General features: G+C 41.8%; 1 protein-coding gene, 1 long non-coding RNA gene and 8 other non-coding genes across 15 annotated transcripts in view; all 10 read left to right on the forward strand.

The window, feature by feature from the left end:
* osbpl9 (oxysterol binding protein-like 9) overlaps positions 1-16,198 on the forward strand; it is a 29,725-nt gene extending 13,527 nt beyond the window's left edge. For 2 of the 6 annotated variants that reach the window (XM_076725976.1, XM_076725978.1), the window contains 19 exons: positions 2,811-2,906; positions 3,496-3,543; positions 4,825-4,854; positions 4,938-4,988; positions 9,071-9,164; positions 10,028-10,132; positions 10,826-10,985; positions 11,230-11,342; positions 11,562-11,680; positions 11,856-11,941; positions 12,044-12,224; positions 13,293-13,377; positions 13,584-13,694; positions 13,796-13,859; positions 13,962-14,102; positions 14,222-14,300; positions 14,781-14,872; positions 14,971-15,106; positions 15,403-16,198. In XM_076725976.1, coding sequence (XP_076582091.1) covers positions 2,811-2,906; positions 3,496-3,543; positions 4,825-4,854; positions 4,938-4,988; positions 9,071-9,164; positions 10,028-10,132; positions 10,826-10,985; positions 11,230-11,342; positions 11,562-11,680; positions 11,856-11,941; positions 12,044-12,224; positions 13,293-13,377; positions 13,584-13,694; positions 13,796-13,859; positions 13,962-14,102; positions 14,222-14,300; positions 14,781-14,872; positions 14,971-15,106; positions 15,403-15,477 — 1,866 coding nt within the window. In that variant the 3' untranslated portion in view covers positions 15,478-16,198. Of the gene's footprint in view, positions 1-224; positions 394-1,538; positions 1,813-2,810; positions 2,907-3,495; positions 3,544-4,824; positions 4,855-4,937; positions 4,989-5,527; positions 5,567-9,070; positions 9,165-10,027; positions 10,133-10,825; positions 10,986-11,229; positions 11,343-11,561; positions 11,681-11,855; positions 11,942-12,043; positions 12,225-13,292; positions 13,378-13,583; positions 13,695-13,795; positions 13,860-13,961; positions 14,103-14,221; positions 14,301-14,780; positions 14,873-14,970; positions 15,107-15,402 lie in introns of those variants that run through there. The other 4 variants (XM_076725977.1, XM_076725979.1, XM_076725975.1 and 1 more) reach the window with 4 other exon arrangements.
* A 1,838-nt stretch (positions 16,199-18,036) lies between these two features.
* On the forward strand, positions 18,037-21,762 carry LOC143318199 (uncharacterized). The gene is made up of 13 exons (XR_013076996.1): positions 18,037-18,076; positions 18,617-18,660; positions 18,863-18,910; positions 19,092-19,136; positions 19,616-19,663; positions 19,854-19,906; positions 20,104-20,138; positions 20,329-20,370; positions 20,550-20,595; positions 20,956-21,011; positions 21,190-21,217; positions 21,512-21,566; positions 21,675-21,762. It is a non-coding gene; the product is annotated as an uncharacterized LOC143318199 (long non-coding RNA).
* Positions 18,352-18,433, forward strand: LOC143318822 (small nucleolar RNA SNORD74). Its single transcript, XR_013077032.1, has one exon. It is a non-coding gene; the product is annotated as a small nucleolar RNA SNORD74 (small nucleolar RNA).
* Positions 18,701-18,766, forward strand: LOC143318828 (small nucleolar RNA SNORD75). Its single transcript, XR_013077037.1, has one exon. It is a non-coding gene; the product is annotated as a small nucleolar RNA SNORD75 (small nucleolar RNA).
* Positions 18,956-19,020, forward strand: LOC143318826 (small nucleolar RNA SNORD75). The gene has a single exon (XR_013077036.1). It is a non-coding gene; the product is annotated as a small nucleolar RNA SNORD75 (small nucleolar RNA).
* On the forward strand, positions 19,704-19,785 carry LOC143318829 (small nucleolar RNA SNORD79). Its single transcript, XR_013077038.1, has one exon. It is a non-coding gene; the product is annotated as a small nucleolar RNA SNORD79 (small nucleolar RNA).
* Positions 19,956-20,037, forward strand: LOC143318824 (small nucleolar RNA snR60/Z15/Z230/Z193/J17). The gene has a single exon (XR_013077034.1). It is a non-coding gene; the product is annotated as a small nucleolar RNA snR60/Z15/Z230/Z193/J17 (small nucleolar RNA).
* Positions 20,182-20,263, forward strand: LOC143318823 (small nucleolar RNA snR60/Z15/Z230/Z193/J17). The gene has a single exon (XR_013077033.1). It is a non-coding gene; the product is annotated as a small nucleolar RNA snR60/Z15/Z230/Z193/J17 (small nucleolar RNA).
* On the forward strand, positions 21,055-21,118 carry LOC143318825 (small nucleolar RNA SNORD78). Its single transcript, XR_013077035.1, has one exon. It is a non-coding gene; the product is annotated as a small nucleolar RNA SNORD78 (small nucleolar RNA).
* On the forward strand, positions 21,356-21,429 carry LOC143318821 (small nucleolar RNA SNORD47). The gene has a single exon (XR_013077031.1). It is a non-coding gene; the product is annotated as a small nucleolar RNA SNORD47 (small nucleolar RNA).
* Positions 21,763-21,883: the final 121 nt, after the last annotated feature.

Genomic DNA, 21,883 nt, shown 5'->3' on the forward strand with positions numbered 1-21,883 from the left:
GCGTGAGAGGAAGTGTGCCTTTCCTGCCAGGGGAGGGTCCTGGATTAACTCAGCTCTGTCTGCCTTCATACCAAAAGCTCAGCTGATAACCGCTGCTGAAGGATATACTGTAGCCAGGCTGGCTGCATTGCTAACTCGCAGTCTGAAGGCTGCTGTGGTTTATGTTGGCAGACTGCAGTGGAGAGCAAGCGGAGGAGATTGTTTTCTGTTTGGAGGAGGGAGGAGGGAGAAAGAACGCTAACTTCACCAGAGCTGGTGGTTTGTTGCTGTAGGGAATCAAAACAGAGTAACGGAGGCAGAGAAAGCAGAAAACGATCTTGTGTCACCCTAAATAGCCTGATGGGAGAGATGTACAAGGTTTAACGCAGCATGTCCATTGGAGCAAGCCACTCAGTAAGTAAACACACACAAATGCAAACGCCACTGCACCATAGCAAGGAGAACTTTAATGGCTGCAGTGCGCTGCCCCGGCAGCAGCATTTTAAAGTGGGTCACACTGTGCGAAAAGACAAATAGAAACGGGAGGGAGGGGGGAGGGCGTGAGGGCAGTGTTGTTTGTAGAGTCCGGGGTGGTTGGGTGGATTTCTAAGTGTTTATGTGTGAGACTTTGCAGGCTGTTCTAAAATATTCCCACCATGTCACAGTCACACACATGCACACAGAAGGACGCAGAGCCTATGTGGTGGGAATGAGTGGGAGTGGAGGCGCAGACGTCTGGGAATATTTCAGGAACGGTGACGAAGTGAGCACCATGACGTGTTGGTACAGTGGCTGTTTATAAAACCAACTACCTGAATCTGGCCCTCAGCTTCCAAACTTATCTGCTCCGCCTGTAAAAAAAAACACTTCCCCTCCATTATGTGTGTTGACAAAACATGAGGTACTGCTCGCTGTGCAATAATAGGGGCTCTGTCTTAGTTTTCTGTCCTGTTTTGTTCACCATGCCAGCTTCATATTTAGGCCTATAATGTAAACATGGCCAGTTGTGTGTATGGCACAACACCTTTACAAGTGAATGTAGTCGAATATGCAACCCCTGTAGTAGATACTACCTTTTAGGTGCATATAAGGTTTTAATTAATTTCTTTTTAGTGTTTTTACACTGATACTATTAACTTCTTCTTTTTTTGGTGATTATAGTTCAGTTACATTATGTTGAAAGGTGTTTATGTTACTTTGTTTTGTTATTTATATCTGGAGGTCGAATGGCAAAATAAAGGCAACACTTCACTATTAAATGTGAAGATTTTAAGATTAGAACGTTCACAAAGGTAGTCTTTGTGAGGAATAAGACTAAAAATAAGGCAGTGGTTATTTTCATTTTTATTTTTTTGGACAGCCTCAAGTAAGCATGAAAAATAGCAGCTCTTTTCTCAGTGTAGTGTGAGGAGGAGTTGATCGCAGTGGAAACACCACTTACATATAAGTATGTGTACAGTACCTCGACATTCACATCTGAATCAAAACGGTTTTCGATTTTTGCTCAGGCCCTCATGTGGCCAGCTATATTTTGCAGTCACAGTGGCAGTTAAAGCACCTTTGATCCTTTTGAGGAAATTTGGCAAGTTAACTGCGGGCTTCATGGCTGCTGAGTTAACTCAGACTTTGTTCTCAATAAAGCGAGTATGTTTTTACAGTTTAAACTTTAGCAGGTTGGGACAGCTGCCAATAGTGCTCAGCATCGGGCTGTTAATGGCGTTTCTTCACGTTCCTTTGAGATTGTCTGTAGCAGGAAGAAAAGGCCCCACAGACTCAGGACGCACAGGGAGGATACAACGCAGCAAATCCAAAGCAGCGGTAGCAGCCAGCAAGGTTTGATAAGAGCTTGATTTACTAACGGGGCCTCTGTTTGTCATTAGCAGTTTTACTCTTGCTCGCTCTGCTTTGTCATGTCAGAGGTGTTTTTCCATGTCAGAGCAGCTGCTGCGGAGCAGTAAATTGCACTGACACGCGCTGTGTTAGTCATCTTACTGATTCGTCTGACTTGACGTTCAGGGGCTATTGTGTTGTCATTGGTGCTGAGTGCCCTTGCTATTGATAGGCTCCAGCATTAAATGCGCAGTGATTTTCTTTTTTTTAAACTTTTATAGGAAGTCTCGTCTGTGTGTACGTTTATTTGCTCATTTTCCTGTTTTTGGTTTTGTGTGACAGCCAGCTGGATTGTCCTTGCCTAGTTGAGCTCAGACAGATAGAGACAGATGCCTGGTCACGGCTGTCCTGCCAGTAGTCTCGTAATTACCTTTTAATGGACATTATGTAATGAAATTGTCTGTGCCTGAGTTTTCTGTGTGTGTGGAGTCTGTGCGTCTGATTCTGATGGGGCTATTGAGGTAAGCTAATTAAGAAACAATGAATCTAAGTGCGCCTCGGCCCATTTACACACATCCTTGTCTGTCACTAGCTAAACTCTCTCCAGCGTGGAGTTCCTTGATTCAGTTTTGTTGAAGCCTGAAATTCGCTGGCCTCCAGTCAGGCAGGCAGACGGACCTGCTGGCCTTTTATGTAGGCTAGCCTTTAAACAATAGTGCTCATATCTCCCCCAGTACAGTACGCTGCTGGAAGATTCTCCTGAACTGTTGATGTTTCTGTCCACCATTTTGTGTAACAGTTTACAAAGCTCACCTGGGCAGGAGGTGACAGAGAGGAGCTCTTTTTTTTAATGAATGGATAATATGTGAATATGTGGCTTATATTATTGACAGTGGCTGTGTGTTTTACTTTGACAATGCAAATACTTGCATGGCGTTTGACATGGATTGGGTTAGGGCTGCACTAATGCTGAGCTGTGTTTATCTCTCCACCATCATCAGGAGGCTGAGACAGGATTTGTTCCAAGCGTTCAAGACTTTGACAAGAAGCTCGCTGAAGCTGACGCCTACCTACAGATTCTGATTGACCAGTTAAAGGTAGGACTCGCCGGAGCAACACCCACCCAACAACATCACTTCATCAAGAATGTTTTACACTTTCATGTCGATTTGAGAAATGTAGGATTTTTCTGCCTCTCAGTTTGACTCATTTGGCTAAACATCCAGAGGTAATTTGAAGGAACTGTCACACAAAGCTAATAATTTATTCCAAATTGCCACCTAACATTTACCCTAAATCTGTAGATTTATCATTTGGCATTTGAATCTGTGTCATGACCTTCCCCTTATTCTGTCTCTTCTTTTTGCTTGCTCATCTCACTCACAATCAGTCCTTAGCAAAGCAGAAGTTATTAAAAGTACGATTCGCGGTAGCACGATGATGAAGCAGAAAACCATGTATTTAAAGAGGCAGCAGCACATTGTCTCAGCAGAGCACCTTAATGAAAACACTGCAAGTGTCCTTGCTTGATGAGAAGTGCTCACTTCTTGCCACCACATTATCTCAAGCCACGTCATCTGTAAAGATCTGATCATTTCATTTCTCATCTGACAGTGTTCCCATCTTAGCTCATATTCCGCCTCTCTTTGTCTTTTTTGTCTCTTGTTCGCTGTCACTCTCACACAGCTGTTTGATGAGAAGATCAAGGACTGCAAAGAGGATGAATCACGCAGAGTAAGTACCAGCAGCGCTGCTCTGTCCTTGTGCGTTAGCTCTCTGTCCGGCCGTCCTCTCCGTCATTAGGGCCGAGGCTAACAGCAGGGGCAGCAGGCTCCCACACGGTGCCTGGGAAGGAAAAAGGACGGCTGTCGGTGTGGTGCAGACGTGGGATATCTGTCACCAGTCAGTTTGAAGCTGCCAGTTTCAAAGCTGACCTTACATTATGAGTCTGATCTCAGCATTCGTATTGAGAATGTGATTTAACAATTTGTATTTATATATGAAAAGCAAGCAAAATGTTCCATATCATAATTCCTAATTTCATTACACTGTGACAGTGTACATACCTATTTGAGACAGACCTACTGAAAAAAGCCAGAAGAAGCTGCATCGGAGATTGTCCTAAACTGACTGACAGGCCAGACTTCTGATCAGAGACTGTGCAGACTGTGCGACTGCAACTTATTATTACTTCTGTTATCAATTCATGTGCAAATCCTATTTTCAAATAATTGTTTTGTGTGTGCACAGTGTCACAACATAGTGAAAAATGCCCATTGTAATTCCCCAGAGCTCTCAGATGTCTTTTTTTGCTCTGTCAGTCATCTAAAACCGAATAATATTTAGTTTGCATACATGCTGGATAAATAACTGCAGTTATTAATTGATTTTCAAAATAGTTGCTGATTATAATAATAGTTGCCGCTCTAACAGACGGACACAGTCAGCTGGATATGGCACATTGAAGGTTTCTACGCTCGCTGATGAACAAGAGGCCATGCATGTGTATTAAAAAAGTAAAGACAAAGGTAACTGAGGGACCATTGTTAGTCAATATACTGGTAGTGTAGATCACAATTGGTTTCGGGTTAACATTAAAGTGGCCTTTTTTTCCTAATTTTTTAAGATTATTTAGGCCACAAAAGCAAATTGTTTTTTAAGTAAATGATCTAGTTGAGGTGTGAGGTGTTGTTGGAGGAAGCAGTTCAGTTTCAGTGTGTCTCTGTTGTTTCCCAGCAGCTGTGTGATTCACTTCCTCCCTGAGATTAAGGCTTTTGGTCACTTTGAATTGTTTGTCACTCTGACTTCACCAATCTCCTCGGTGTGGGAAAAAAGCCTTGTAGATTTCCAAAGAACAAAAAAGGCCGTTTGGCGCTATTACATTATACAATGTTTTCCCTCAGCTTTATTTCCTGTTCAACCAGTTGCATCAGCGCCTCCTTTGAGCATTTGTTTTTAAAATTACTGTTGTATTTTACAGCCTGTTTTTTTTTTCTTTTCTTTTTTTTTTTGCAGAAAATTGAAAATTTGAAAGAGACGACTTGTGTAAGTAGGAACTTAAATAATTTTCCTTCCTGTCCTTGAGCTGAGTTCCTGGTTATTGAAGTCCTTTTGTCTCTTTCTTTCAGAGCATGGTAGAGTCCATCAAGCACTGCATTGTACTGCTGCAAATCGCCAAGGTAAACACAACGCCAGCACAGCTTGATTCGTCTCTCTGTAGTTTGGTCTGCCACATCGCCATAATCATTGTTCTTGTGAGCCCATGTCAGTGTGTGCGCTGTGTGTTACCTGCTGCTGTGTGTCTCTGGGGTAGTTCCCTGCTTACAGTTGCTATCTGGGCCGGTGGTTAATGAGGGTGTAGCCCAGTACTCGTTTCATCACATGTTCCATTCAGCCCTTGTAAAGGAAGTGGAGCAATCATTGCTGCTTCATGTGTTTGTTAGGTGACTTTCTTTTAAAACTCTTTTACTCAGATTTGAGGAAAGACGTAGAATACTTTCACAGATTGAGCAATCCTGTTCTTATTGATCATGACAGAAATGAGGGTTTTACCATGTGATGAAAAGATTACTGCATGTGGCACTTTGGTGAATATTTAAAGCACCATGTGATGAGCCGGATGGATCTCGTTGCTTTCCACACCGCAGATGCTCGGGATGCTTTATGAAATGACTCTTTCTACACAAGTAGTCTAACATTGTCTTCTCAAAATTTTAAGGACCAAAGTAACGAACAGCAACACGCAAACGGACTTATAGTAAGTTTGACATTCTCCGTCCATGACAAAAATGAAAATCAACAAACTGCTAACTTTCTTTTCTTGCTTAATTAACTCTCCACTGTAGAAAACCAGATGAATCAGATCTCTGTAGTGCATGCCGTCTAATTTGGAGATAAGGCCTTTCTCTAGCTCTTACCCTCATGTCTGCCACCACTATCCTGTTGATTAAGTTGATAATTTCCTGATTGAAATCTTTCAGCAGTGGTTGGGAACTATTCTTTCCTTCATCAAGATACAAAATGTGTGTGTGTGTGTGAGTGTGTGTGTATGTGTGTGTGTGTGTGTGTATGTATGTATGTGCAAACCTTTAACAGAAAATGCATAGATTATGTATGTATGCATAGATTGTACTACACATATGTGTTTGCATGCGTTTATATGAGAGAATGTTGCACTACACCCACAAGCTAATTCACCATTGATGTATTGTGTGCACACTGCCTGCTTATTGAACCATAAAGCACTAAAGTCATCCGGGGAGCGCTCTACTAGCTCTGCAGGTGTCCTCTCTTCATGTCAACGGCCGTAACGGGAGGTTTTTACATGTTTTACCTGCAAATCACATGCACCTCCTCTTTAGTATGTTTTGCATATCAACTTGAAGTGTTAAATCATGCATTAGATTGATTATTGTCATGATTAGGGTCCATCACAGTAAACATGTGGTGGCGCAGTTGTAAGCAAGGACTTCTCTTGTTGAAGGAAATTCTGGCATCTGTGGTCAGAAATTGGGCTGCCAAACAGTAAAATTGGAATAAACAACCACCACACATACGTTATCCTTTTCACACATGTCCGTGTTTGCAGTTGTTTGACTTCCAGACAGCACAGCTTGTGAATGCAGTGCGTGCAGCCACCAATTGTCAGTCAGATGGTGGAGCATCCCAGGAACGTCACCATGGAATTTTTTTGTCAACAGTTGGCTCACAACAGCATTATCAAGCAATCTGGTGCTACAAAAAACATTTAAAATGGGCTATATGTGCTTTGAACTGTGATGGGTTGCATATCTCTATATAGTTTTTGTACAAGTAGATTTTTATACCATTGGTGGTGGTGTAGAGAGGAAGGAAAGGAAAGGGGGAGGGAGGAGGTCTGGAAAATGGATGATACAGAAAAGTAAGGACTGAAGGGCAAGTGCACTGAGAGCTTAGACCACCCTACAATGAGCAAAACCCTGCAAGGTAAAAAATCAATTTAAAAACTTTCAGCCTGCTCTGGAAAATGGAAGGTAATGTAATGTGAGCTGTTTGTTGGTAATGGACTAACGCAAAGAAAGCCTCCAGTGCGGTCCTCGAAGCAGGAATCCCACCGCGGCCGTGCAGCTCGTACTGTAGGCCTGCATTACTCTTATAGCTGACTTAATCTCGCAGTCATCAAGTACAGTATTATGTAGTATAAATAGCGCAGCATAAGCTCTGTCTACACATCTAACTGCATGTTTTTATATGCCATAAGCTTTGTGCCAAAGATATCTTTGCAGCTTTAGAAGGTCTGACACGTTGCCTGTATGCCCACAACGTGGAGCAAATGATAGATGCACTGCAGACCTTCGTTTCTGAAAAACAAGCAGCGTGTTTGATTGGCCTTGTCAAGCACTGCACCGTAAAGTGCAGGAATCATTTAAACTGAGGCCTGTTCAGTATTTATCTGTCAAAATAACTTATGTGCTGTGATTGGTTTAGGTTTGCTCTGCTACTCGAGCTACCTGCTGCATTGATATTACATTCAAGACAAGTAAAATGTATATCGATCATGACACAGTGCTTACAGCCATTTTTAGCCATAACTCTGTTCCCTCTGCTTTCATTTGCTTTGGCTCCTTCTTGCAAGGTCCCACCATGACAGACCAGTATTTCTGTAATTGGCTATAATTAGTAGCCCTCGCCTTACTTTCATGGAGACACGTGGACTAGGCAAGCATCGGGCAGTGCAGTGGGGAAGTAGAAAGGAACGAATAGAGGCAGAAAGCTTGAACATAAGAGAGAGGGTGTGAACTGGAGGACAGGTGGAGCTGAGATGTCAGACCAGGCTTCTCTGCATGACATTTTTGACCTCTCATCACACATATCTGGATACAAAAAACAATCCCGAGGAGTAATTTCCAAGTTGTCAGAGTCATATTTAGAGGAAAATTCCCCATTCAGAAAAAACGGCATGCTTTCACACCACAGCTCTTCTTCTCTGTAGTCATTATCTTTTATGTAACGTGCTCAGTGTTGCATTCTGGGATTGTGCAGGCCTGTTATTTACACTGTGGTATTCTAGTATAGTCCAACTTTAGACCAGTTACTGTATTTTCGCCCTTAAAGCCCTGTGTCGGTTCATGATCTAACTCACTGTGCCTGTTCCTGTTGATCTCAGATGACTTAATCAAAACTTGCCCAGAAAAAAAAAAAGCTGTAAAAATCACAGAGTACAGGTCAAGTTTGAGTAATAGGATATTACACATCGCATTGACTGGATCTAATTTCAGCGCCACCAAGAGCCCTGAGGGTAAGTTGTTGGGGAATAAAAGGTCGATACGGTTTTGCTTCAGCTTGTGTTGTTGTCAGTGTTCCTGTCAGTTGGGTCATCGGTGACAGTGACCCCATTAGACTGAGCCAACAGGCCACTCACTATGTCTGTGTGTGTTTGTGTGTTGTATTCAAATGCATGGTGGCATGATGTTGAGGTGGCACGGATGAGGGCAGGCCACTGCAGATAAAAACATCCCCGCAGGTTTTTACCACAGGGAAATCACGAGCCAGAGAGTTAAAACATGTTAGATTTGGTCTGCAGCCCAGTGGAGTTAATTAACTCCTTTTTAGTTAGTTCAAGAGGCGCCTTTGGTTATTATGTAAAGCGACTGCCAGTGTTTGGACTTCATGCAGTATTGTTAGCTTCATATTGATTTGATTAATGAAACCTGGAAACACAACTCTTTCCAGGAATTGTAGTGACAGGAAATTGATCTTCTCAGGCTGGGTGGTGGATATTTTATTTCACTGTTCTTGTTATGGAGTAGATATGCCATTAAACTGATCTGTACGCAGGCCGTGAAGTTGTTGTCTGATCTGGGACGAGGGCTTACACAGACATCTGGTTTGCATGTTGAAGGCAATGGCGTTTCATTGTGGTTAACATGTTGGAACATTTGGTTGTAGATGTTAAAATAGGCAATTCTAGTTATACTTGGATAGTCAAAAATGTGTGTTTTCCTGTATGATTGCAGACAGTTTATACAAACACGGTTCCATGAAAGTTGGACGCTGTGTAAAGCATAATTAAAAACAGAATGCAAGCATTTGCAAATTGGGGTTATCGGCCGAGACTGGGGCTCAACTCTCTTTTGCAATATTGAATTTTAATCTCAAGGTTTGATGTCTGTGAAACAACATTTTAGATGAGTAAGCAGGCAGTGGCGTGGGTGTGCTATTGTTGCAGCAAATGTCTGTTTTTGTTGTTAATGGCAATGTTGCTTTTGTTTGTTTCCTCCAGAGTACCATCAACCCAGTGGATGGGATCTACCAGCCCCCTCTGAACACTCCTGTAGATAACACCACGATGCCAACACAGACCACACTACCCACAGGTACAAGCCTTCTCACCATTTCTCATACGTGTTCAGACACTTGCATTCACGTGGCTCACACACCGAATTCAGAGGTTGACAACAGCTCCCCCTGTTGTTCGCACCTTAACCTCCTCCGGCTGATGAGCCAACGATGTCACAGAGACACGAGTGTTTGCTCACAAACGCTTTTTCTTTGTTTTTTGGGGAAATTTTGTTAACACCATAATGAGTTAATATTGACTCTCAACAACACATGATATTCTAATATTAATCTGCAGTATTAAAGACAGGAGGATGAAACCTGAAGCAAGTTCTAGTATGACAATATTGATCTAATGTAATCCGTACATGTAATGTATAATGGTACAGTGTTTGAAGGTAAGTTGATAGTAAATTGAAGTGTTGAAGATCTACAGCAGGGTCCAGTGGCGTGACATCTATTATGGGTATTACATATTTCTATGTGATTTTATTTCATTTTTGAGTCATAATTCTCTTTGAAAGTGAATTTAATAATCTTGTCCTGTGTTGAAGTAGATTCCTGCAGTCCTTCAAAGTAATTATGTTTTTAGTAATTTAGGTCAGTAAATAATTGACTGAATTTAATCGCATGACTAAGATTTAAAAAAGAAAAGAAGTGGTTGTTTTGGTCAGCTGACTGTGACTAGACGGTTTAAAAATGCTGTGGAAATGAACCGTGCAAAGTAGGCCGTTCTAATTTCAGTCTGTTAATGGACTGTGTAATCCCCCTCACAGCTGAAGCCTCTGTCTGCGGCGTCTCAGATCATTTTCTCAGCCTCCTGCGACGCTGTTTTAATGTGATTTGGTTTCATTTTGAGCCTTCAGTACTAATTTGTCTACTTTCTCTTTTTTTCCCAAAGACGCTTCTCAGGTGTGTAAATCAGACCAACGACCCTCCACGTTACCCGTCGGCCCCGTCGTCACAGTGATGGGCAGTCTGCAGACCCCAACTCCCAACAGCACAGGTTAAAGTTCACTCCACTCTTGCAGCCAATGATATCATAGCACAGGGAGCTGTGCAACTATGAGACAAGATCATTTGTGATTATAGTAATTGATGTGAATTACACTCTCTTAATTATTACAAGAAAAATTTAATATTCTAACATTACATGGATAATAAAGTTTATTTTATTTTAGATTTTTTGAAGGTTTTTGACAAATTTAGCATCTTATATTATAAGCTGCATAAAGCCTGTTAAATCCTTAAATTTACAGTCAACAAGATGCAAATGTAATAAGAAACCAGGGCAAAATTAATAATCAATTAATTATCACTGTTGTTCAAGCAGGAGTGCTGAGTCCATGAACATAAAGTAAATAAACAAGCAAAGGACAGAAAGCGAGGGAAAGCAGAGAGCTTCATGCCTGTTTGTCTTCTGTGCTGAGGCAGCAGTATTAAAATGCTGCGCTGAGCACTAAGGAGGAAGGCTGCATGCTCAAGAGCACTGTCAATATGCTCTGCAGAGGAAGCCGTCGCTATATTAAAGGCAGCTTAATGCTACTTTACACAGCCTGCTGGACCAGGCTCAGACATGAGTGCTCCAGGTGAACAGCATAATGCAGATCTGACCATGACCTGTGTGCTCTATGGACAAAGAAGCCTCATTAGATGCATAAAATAAAAAGGAAAATTTCTTTTTTTTTTTTTTTGTCAGGGAGTGGCCCGTCGGGCCCCAGCAGCGGCGTCGCCTCCCCGGCTCACATCCCCATCCCTTCGCACTCTGTGCCAGACTTCTCCTACTCCTCCAGCGAGGATGAGTTTTACGATGCTGACGAGTTCTACCAGAGCAGCACTTCTCCCAAACACTGCATAGAGTGAGTATAGTATCACCCCGCCTCCCTGCGAACGACTCTGCATACAGTGAATGTGTTGCTTCACAGCTTGAAAGCAGCATTGTTATTATAGCATTTTGCAGGTCAGGTGGGAAAATGCTGCTTTGAGTGGATGAACTCAGAGAAGTTCACAACAAAATTGCCTGTGAAATCCTGCTCATTCTCTATCTCCTTATCACTCCTGCTTCCTGCCTCCACTCCCTCCATCTCCTCCTCTTGCCCTCAGTCCCTCAGGGCCTCCAGCTGCCTCGCCCCTCACTAATGAAGAAACAGCGTTGAAACGACCAGACACCACCGAGTCCCTCAACTCGTCCATGTCCAACGGCACCACAGATGCAGGTAAAAAGGGAAACACAACATGTGCAATATGTACCCAAATATGTTACAAATATCTTTCCCCCAACACTTTTTGTGTCTCTTTATGTATTAAACTTTAAGCTAGAGCTCTGTTCTTAACTTTGGAGATGATAAAAAATAAGTAACGTTTTACACGTGAAAAGGCAGGAGACTGAATGTTATTACAGCCATGTGAGGTCTGTCCTATGCTATCATCTTCAGATCCGTTTGACAGCCACGATGACCGAGATGACGATGGTGAGGGCGAGTCTGTGGAGGAGCACAAGAGCGTCATCATGCACCTTCTCTCTCAAGTCCGTTTGGGCATGGACCTCACGAAGGTAACGACCGCTGAGCAGCATGCTTCGTTATGAGCCTGGCTCCCTCCATGCTGGTTTCTTTGTTCTGGTTCTGTATCTTTTTACTCACTGTAACATCATCTGTGCAAGCTGTTTTCTTTTGAACCACCCACGCAGCTACCGTTTTTCAGTTTTCTTCCTTCATTATATTTCACAGGTGGTCCTGCCTACCTTCATCCTAGAAAGGAGATCTTTGTTGGAAATGTACGCAGACTTCTTTGCACATCCAGACTTATTTGTAAGGTAATGGTCATCTCTCTCATTAGTGCAGGATATTTTATGACTCAGATATTTAAAACCATCCAAAATTCTAGTTGTTTAACTCATTTCTGTGACTTCCACTAGTATCGCTGAGCAGCCGGAGCCCCGGGAGCGCATGGTAAGTGTGGTCAAGTGGTACCTGTCAGCTTTCCATGCAGGGAGGAAAGGCTCCGTGGCCAAGAAACCATACAACCCAATCCTGGGAGAGGTCTTCTACTGCCACTGGGATCTGCCCAGCGATACAGAGGAGCTGCCCCCACACACGGTGAGACCACATGCCTCTGCAACCCCAGGATATGTCCACACGGATACACTTCAAAGACTCACATAAAACAAGCATTTTAAGCATTGTTGCAGTAATCTTCACGTAGACTACCACCATGAACATTCACAGACACTGGGCATGCACATGCTAGTTTTTGCCTCCTGTGCGTGCAGGCATTAGCATGATAAAAGCAAAATTTAACTGCGCAACAGCAACAGCATAAACAATACGGTCAACACTGCCTATAATTCATTATCCATGCTGAATTAACAGCTGGTATTCAAGGATCGTAGGTATATACAGGCTGATGTTGCTTATTTTCTTCCAGAAAAGGGTCATGTGATAGGGGCATGATGAATCAGGGAAGATCCAAACAGGAAGCAACTGTGCATCCCATCATTGTTTCCAAAAGTCTGTGTTTCCACCCATCCAGACTTCAACCATCCCTGACTTTTCAAAATAAAAGCAACGTTTCCAAAAATCTCAATTTTAGGTGTCTAAATCAGCAGAGTGGTGTGAATGCTTTGTGTAATAGTTCGTTTTACAATGATAACATATTAGTGTGGATGTGGCCCTAGTTGGTTATTGACTACTTTGGACTATGTAAATAAACTTCAGTGGCTTTTACACATATAGTTCATATTTAGTTCATGCCTGATTACATATCAATATGTAAAAAAAGGAAAAAGGTACCACTTCATATTCAAAAAAACAAGTTTATCCGGAATCAAGCTAACTGTCACTTTGGCTTAATTGCTGTAGTTTGCCTCTTAAACCCATTGAGCCAATCACTCCATGTTATATTTGGTTAAACAAATGAACCCGACTGGTATCGTCTCTTTTGCAAACACTAAACGGAACAAACTTTGTTGGTTTTGCCTCAGAACTGGTTGACTGTTGTGTGCATTTCTATTTTCTTGTCTTTCCATGTTGACACATGACACACACCGCACCTTTCATTTTAATATTATTTGCATCGTTACTGAAATAATGACATTTTTCACATTTTATATACTTGTAACACTGAGAAACTCTCCTCCGTTCTGACCCCCCTTCTCCACCATCCAGGAGGCGGTCTCAGACGGTCCAGTTCCATGGTCCTCACCCAGCAGTGTGCGTTTTGTGGCAGAGCAGGTCTCTCACCACCCACCCAGTGAGTGTCGAACCTCCTTCTTCAGCAGATCATTGCAAAAACCCTTTTACACTTAAGGTCAAAACACTGACCTTTGTCGACCAGCAGCCACTTGTTATTTCTTAATCTTGAAAATGAAATTGCTTGGCTAATTTTTAAACACAAGTTTATTGCATCTTTAACCCTTTTCTGCAAACTCTTGAGTATTTCCTCTCTTCTTTCTGTAGTTTCTGCATTCTACGCAGAGTGTTTAAGTAAGAAGATCCAGTTCAACGCTCATATCTGGACTAAGTCAAAGTTCTTGGGCATGTCCATAGGCGTCCACAATATTGGCCAAGGTACTCAAGAGCGCTGCTCCACACACCCCAAAATCTGAATTTTTACAGACTTTTCAGTCGCAATTTCATGTCCTGATAATTATTCTCTGCTCTTGTCTCAGGCTGCGTTTCGTGTTTGGAGCATGATGAACATTACATCCTCACCTTCCCTAATGGCTATGGCAGGTGTGTGTTATTGTGTATTGGTGTGTCTGCCTCTGACATCCCAGAATTAAATCTCTCCGCTCATTAACGCATGCTTCACTGACCCTGAGCCCATCTGTCCAGGTCGATTCTGACTGTGCCGTGGGTGGAACTGGGTGGAGAATGCAACATTTCCTGCTCCAAGTCGGGCTACAGTGCAAACATCGTGTTCCACACCAAACCCTTCTACGGAGGAAAGAAGCACAGGATCACCGCTGAGATTTTGTAAGAGGAAAATGGTTGCACAGTACATTTTAATTCACAGTTCAGAGACTGATTTTGGATAAACGACTGTGATATTTTTAATGAGATAGACCATAATTCTTGTTCTACTTGTCTTGCAGTTCACCTAATGATAAGAAGTCTTACTGCTCCATTGAAGGAGAATGGAACGGAGTGATGTATGCCAAGTGGGCAACTGGAGTGAGTCTTTCCTTTGTTTCTTCCCAACCCCTGTTTTCTGTTTAGCCAGAAGCAAGCGCTCACAATAAATCCTGCTGGTGTGAATGGATCAATACAAATTATCTGACCTGCTCTTGAACTTGGTTTAACACAGGTCTAACCTCTTTTGGCTTTAGTATCGTAGCTTATATTGAAATATGAGCTAAAACTGTGAAAACGATTGCAAACATGGTTGTATTCTTTACCAATTGCCTCCACCTCAATTTTCAACTGTGGCCAGCTGTCTTAGTGTTTTGAGTATCCCTTTAATATGGTTGAGGTCGTGCATATTCAAACTCTAGAGATGAATGATTTCAACGAATGATTGATTTCCAAGTCTTTAACAAACTGCCATCAAGCCTTTTATTAAACAGTTTGTGTCTGTGATGGCTAAAAACAAGGTTTGCCTGAATAAATTTAGCTTTTCTTGAATGAATAAATGTGTTTTGTGTGTGTTTCCAGGAGAACACAGTGTTCATAGACACTAAGAGGATGGGCATCATTAAGAAGAAAGTGAGGAAGCTGGAAGACCAGCTCGACTACGAGTCCCGAAGGTGAGAAATATCACTGGTCTCCAAGCTGTCTTGCACATCACGGGACCTTCACCGAGAAACAAAGTGAGTCTTTACATTTCACTCTTGCAATTCGACAGATTGTGGAGAGATGTGACGTTGAACCTGAAGCTGAAAGACATCGATTCAGCAACAGAAGCCAAACACCGGCTGGAGGAGAAACAGAGAGCTGAAGCCAGAGAGAGGAAGGAGAAGGAGCAGCAGTGGGAGACCAGGGTGAGGCAGCCTGTACATGTTCTTCATCCACCAGAAAGAACATGAACGCTGATTGATAATAGACCACACACTCACAAAATGCTGAGACACTGACAAGCATCTTTTCACCTAGAGGTTTAGGGTTAGTTAGTCAGTTACAGTCGTAATTACAGGAAAAGGCAAAAGGCATGAAGGTGTTTGACAAAGATCAGTGTTAGAAATGTCATAATTATGCAGTTTTATTTTAGGATCAGCTCTAATATTGCTGTTTCAAATGTTTGAGTGTAATAATTGTTATTGCTTGTGTGTTTCTGCAGCTATTCCACGAGGACGGGGAGTGCTGGGTCTATGATGAGCCTCTATTAAAGAGATTAGCCTCTCAGAGGCACTGAGAAGACTGCACACACTCTGATCCACACACATACATATGCATAAAGAAATGCACACACGACAGAGTCTTCATAAGAACTCTTTTGCAAAACCACTTCTTTTCCAAGCCTTGGAATGACTGATGATTGAACATGTACACAGCTTTGCATTTGACTGTAAAATAACAATACGGAAATGAATGAAATCAAACGGAAAAGCATCTAAGATGTAACGTGAAAATTAGTAAAGCTCCTCTCCTTATTTGGGCAATCTCACTTCCACCGCCACCGATACCCACCACCCGCCAACATGAGACTCGGCAGCGCAGAGTGGACACGGGAGGGGTCGACGCGTCTCGTCTCTCACCTCCATCCGTCAGCTTCACGATCGCACCCTTCATCAGCTCCACTCCACGAGCCAGAGCAGCACTCGTTTCCCGACAGTAACGTTTTTTTTTTTCGAGGGGTGGGGGAGGGGGGGGCGAGGGGTGTGTGTTTTAATGGTGTTCAAATCAAATAAATCTTGACAAATAAAACGGCGCTCTACATCTCAGGGAATCTGGTGACTGAGGAAAGAAAGCTGCTGCCCCCTCCGAGAGTCTGACAGCCTTATAACGGTGGAACGGATGAATCTCAAAGGGGCGGGGGAGGAATTCTCCGCTTGCCTGCAACTAGTTGTAACTGTTGTTTATATATAGATATACATATGATGGATATATAAATATATATTCTTTTTTATTTTCAATGCTCTTTTTGTTTATTTTTCTTTCTGGCAATAGTGTAAAATATTTGAGGATATGAACTTGATGGCTTTACATCTTTAGGAATCATTCCATTTACCCTTTTGATGTTTTGTTCCCATTTCAGGGTAACTTTGGCCTCCTTTTTGGTCCTTCACACTGTTCTGTGTCTCAAGTGTTATCCAGAAGCAAAGCCCTACATAAGCCATAGCATCTGAACACACTGATTTGGAGAGTTGTGATAGATTTATGGAATATATGCAATACAGAGACAATTGACATTGCCTGTCAAAGGACAAATTTGAGTGTCCATTATGCCAAAAAAAAAAGCTTTAGGTAAAAGGCTAAAGGGAATTTCATCTGGACAGAGAACAAACAATCCTCTGCAAATGTTTCCATGTTGCCTGAAGGCGTTTATGAACAAATGATTGTTTACATATTTTTGTCTTTCTGGATCGTTGGTCCATGATGAGGACGTAAGGCTAGGACCGAGTCTGTAGAGTGTCCCCTTCTGTCCCGCCCATCACCTGTCCATGTTTCCTCTCCAAACCCACCAATGCCACCTCCAGGGTTCGCTCTTGTGTTGTCAGAGAGTGAGGAGAGTGAAAATGAGGAACCAGAGTCGACTTGTGAAACACCTGTTAGAGTCCAGACTGAGTTCTACCACTTTTTTTTTTTTTTTTTTTGTCCAATATTTTTCAAGATAACCACATAGAGGACAATATTTATCCTACTGTGCACCTCTGCTTTTTTGAACCATCACTCATTTCTTATTTACAGCTACATAGGTTGGATCTAAATGCAATGATATTTGGATGAAATGCAGAAATAAACAACTGTCACCCAAAAAAAATGCCCAAGAATATCTCTCAATGCTGTGACGAGCTCACGATGGAGTTCCTCGTTATCTTTGTGGATCACATTCAAGATTTGATGACCGTCTGTTTTACATATTTGGCCTGTCGAAAAGTACTTTAAATGAATATTGGAATCAATTGATCTGGTGATGGGATCTATGAAGACAAACCTATTTGTTGTGCTGTCTGCACATCAAGTGAAAAACTTCACAGAGATCTTGATGCCCGTAGTAGCAGCTGTCAAATTTAACTCTCCTCTCAATCATACAAAAATGCCTTTAGAAAAAAGCCAAATTAAATTCAGACACCAAGCAAAATTTTCAGCCATTTCTTTGTTTTTTTAACTCCATGTTCTGTCTTTGTAAATTATATTGAATTGAGGCCTTGCCATACATTTCGGTATGACTCAGTATCGCCTGATAGAGAGCAATCAAAATGTATTTTTATTTCATTTTGATCATAACCGTTGATTGTATCCGATTTTTCCTGTTTATTGATGCATAATATTAAATCTCCATGAGTTTATTCCTGTGAAATTTTGTCATTGTTATTTCAGACGAGCGTGTTGGGTGAGCATGACTCAGGCCCACATTCAGCCCCCTCAGCCAACGTGTGTGTGTGTCAACTTCAGGTTCAACAGCAGTGCACCCAGCAAACGACAAGACAGATATCATGACTGATATGTATCAGAGAAGCAAATCCTCTGAAAATTTGATCTGTTAGATTAGATTGAGTATGATGTTGAGCACAGGTCCAGATGTTGATTTCATTTTTAGATTGTTGATCTTAGAGATCTTTTTTGACAGTTTAAAAATGTGCAGTGTGATTTTAGTTTAGTCTTAGTTTATTTAATTTACAGCGACTTTATTGTTTATTTTTTATTACTCTGTTTCATCAATGACACGAATGGTCAGCGGCGGGGGAAGGGAGGGGGCGGTCACAGTCGTTTCCCATCAGCCTGTGCGACATATCTTATAAAAAGGCGCCGCACCCTCTGCCTGTCCTCACTCCTCGGAAACACAGCAGGTAACAGAACAGTTCTTAGTTTGCATGTATGAATTTAGCTGTAGTCAGATATTTAACTGCTGAGACAGGGGAGACATCTAAACTGTATATTTATTCCACTGAACCTGCGCTGTTTTTTTTTTTCAGATAAATATGTCTTTGGTGGAAATAACGTGAAGTGGTGCTAACTTAGCTGTAGGCCTCCGCCACGTGCCTCGTTGCGCATGTTCAGATGCTAATTAGCCAACGAGCTCATCGCTCACTTTTATCCAGTTGTTCAGGCGCTGCGTCATTGTCCCATGAATATATGATGAAATAAATGTTGGTAGGGACATCTGAGTAAATGTGAAGAAACGCCAACATTTCTGACTGCATGGGACAAAGTCGTAAACACAGTGTAACGTTAGCTGTAAGCTAGCTGCTCAGATGTGCTGTTAGCTGCAGATCGCGCAGTGATTTAGTTTACAGGATTTAAAGCGTCCACATCCTGATTAAATTGCAGAGAAGTTGCAGATTTTGCACTATTACAACAACTAAAACGTTTTCGGTTTTTGTATGCAGGCCTGTGGACAGCAGCTTTGTAAAATGGAGGTGGACATCAGATGGTAAGAAATCTGAAATGGCATGTTTATGATTTCTGTATACAACTAATGATGTTTCATTATAAGAGTAGTGGACAGAAGTGATTTCTGAAACTGCAGTACTGAGGTTGGATTAATGATTTAGATTACATGATGCAACTTCACCAATCATGAGTGATAGTATAGTGCTCGAGCCATGCAATTAAAGTCCTTTGATTTTCTTCAGGTTCAAAATGACGCCTGAAAGTCTTGAACTTCATCAAGTGCTCGGCTGGTGAGTGATGTGTTTTAGACTAATTAATTCTTCTTACTTACTGACGGTCAGTGATGTTGTTTTAAGAGTAGTGGACAGAAGTGATTTCTGAGCAATTTTACACTGAGACTTCCAGTCAAGATTTGCTTTGTGCTCTTGATAAATCAGTATGGCACTAAAAGGTGAATTGTTATGTCCACAGGTTGCAGGAAAGTCGACAGACATGAAGTTAACAGAGCTGAAGGAGGTGAGGCTCACACTTACTCGCAGTGGCAGCTGAGATCGATGCTTCTCTTGGTGCCCTTTAATGTTTGAAATGAGCTTTTACCTTACACTAGAAAAATGGTGTGCTTACATCAAAGATTAGGTAATGGGTGAAAATGATTTCCTTTTTAATAAATCGAAGGCACCAATGGCACGAGGGCTGTTGGGGACTTTTCTGTGCTAGATCAAAAACACAAAGCAGACTTATGAGTTCCTGCAGTGTCAGTGAGGCACAGACTCCAGGTGTGCAGCCCCACACAGCAGTGCCCAGAGAAGCATCAGTCTGCCTTTATCTGCATATTCTGCCTGTGCTGCAATGATGACTTCTATTTGCTACTCTCGACAAGATGGATGACGATACAGCTACCCACCTTTTTGAATTATCTGAGGCACAGAACTTCATGCTTGTAAGACAAAGGTTATTGTTTTGATTGCTAATTTTTTTTTCTATTCATTCTGCAGATGAACTCAGCATTGGTTGAATTGACCATTCAGCAACATCCAGAGCAGGTAATAGACCACATTATTTTACTTAATGTTACATCCAACAAACTGTCAATGATGATCTTGTTTATAAAACATTGGGAATCTCTCTGAAAAAGAGTGAAAGATGACTTTTAACTGATGCAGTGCTGTTGTACAAATGTGTGTTTTTTTTCAAAGTTGGGCCTTTTATTAATCCCTCTTGTTTAACTTCCAGATGTGATGCTCACATTCCAGGATCCAGTGTTCACATTCTTGGATCAGTTGCAGGTGAGTTGAATTTGTATATTTGACAGAAAGTTTTAGAAATGAAACTGGTCCGATGTAATGATGATCGCATAGTTCAGCAGATTAAATCGTGAAGAATATCACTTGTCTTTCGCTCCTAGCTGATGTGTCGGACTCAGTGACCCATGAGGCCTCTTGATTTCTGAAGTGATTTTAATTTTATTTTTTCATATTTTCAGAAATGATGTCCGGTGCTGCAAAAGGTCAACTGAAGGTAAGTTGAAATGCTGATGCACTACTACTTTTTAATGACCTCTTTGATACAATGATGAGTGCATAGTTCAGCAGATTAAACCGTGAAGAATATCCATTGTCTTTCGCTCCTAGCTGATGTGTCAACTGTAACTGTCCTTTAGCTCCCAAGAGTTACAAAACACCGTAATAACCAGTCTTCTCTCATTCAGGCACATGAACGGCTTGCTGTCAGGGCCTTCACAAACCTTTAGGTGAGTATCGTGTCACAGATTGAGGTTGTCCTCTTCTATCATTCAGATGTGATGAATCTGAATCAGGTCTCTGATCCTGTTGAGGAAATGAGTCATTTACTCTGATCTGTCTTTCTAGAAAAAGAACTTAAACTTTTTTTTTTTAAATGTCAATTCACATTAAATCTTTATTTTTGCAGAACTGAGATTGTGACGGTCTCAAGCTCAAGATGTCACCCAAGCACGGTGAGTATCTGACATTTTGAAGCATGTCAGACCCAGATGACCAGTGGAGTTGGGGTTGAAATCTCAGCTTACTGCTGTGTAAGAAATTGGCATATTTAAGCTTTTCAGTGAAAATTCATCTCTTCAACTGTCCCCTGAACTCTGCCTCATCTGGGTCTGAAGGAGCTGCACATGTACGTTAGTGGGATCTTAGTTGAACGTGATCCTTTTGATCCCTGTAGACTGGCCTGTGTGATGACCCAGTAAAGACTGACTTTAAACATGGAGTCACTTATATTAGCTCTAGCTGACCTGGTCGGTGTGGAAGTGTCCATCCTGATGATGGGTGTTCATATTAAACTTAGACTTCTGCGTCTTCAGGGTCTGCTCGCTCACTCCGGAGTCTGGTTTGAACAGAAGCGACGAGTTCGACTGAGGTGAGAATGCAAATACTCCACCAGATGCAAAATGGCTACCATGGTTCAGTGATGTCTTAACAAATGTCTGACCTGAACTTCAATGTGGACAATATGTTACTGAGGAACCGAGTGAATTCAGCCTGACCCAAACAATCACTGACTTGTAATAAAGTTATTTTTCTTTCCTCAACTACAGGAAAGCACTGGATGTGAGTCTGACCTCGGTAAGCATTTAACATTTTTTTTTCTGTAGAAATTAAACATCTCTTAAAGTGCCCCATGTTCAGTCTTCTGTTGGTCAGTATTAAGAGCTCTGATTCTGAACTTGATCTGTGGGTGCCATAAACTTAAATTGGCCACTTTACCTGTGATGAAAAGATTCTGCCAAATGATTCCCCTTGATTATAACCCTTACCGTTCCATTATTTCTGAGGCTATGTGGTCAGTAAACGTGTTATCTGTCCTGTCAACGGGGTCGCGTCATGAATTTTAATGCCGAATATTTTCCCTCAATGCAGCTGTGGAGACCTTTTGGCCCCGAGGAGCCTTGCACCAAATGCATTTTGCTCTAAAGTGAGTATGAGTCTGCTGATTAAAAAATTATGTATATTTAGGGACCAGCTGTGTCTGAACACAATGTAATATCAGTTCATGGAAAATATTGTTTCTGATCTCCCTCAGGTGCTGTGCTGTTTGGATGGTGGACAACAAGAATATTAAGAACTTGTCATGTTTCACAAAATTGTGCCAATAAATATTATATCAGTAAATCTTGTGCCTGTTTGTTTTGTTTTGTTTTTTGTTTTGTTTTTTTTTTGGGGGGGGGGGGGGGGGGGGGGATTTACAACTTGTGCACTAGAAACGTTCGGTATGTAATCAGCCAAATCAGT

Source organism: Chaetodon auriga, chromosome 3 (assembly GCF_051107435.1).
Source record: "Chaetodon auriga isolate fChaAug3 chromosome 3, fChaAug3.hap1, whole genome shotgun sequence".
NCBI classification, from domain to species: domain Eukaryota; kingdom Metazoa; phylum Chordata; class Actinopteri; order Chaetodontiformes; family Chaetodontidae; genus Chaetodon; species Chaetodon auriga.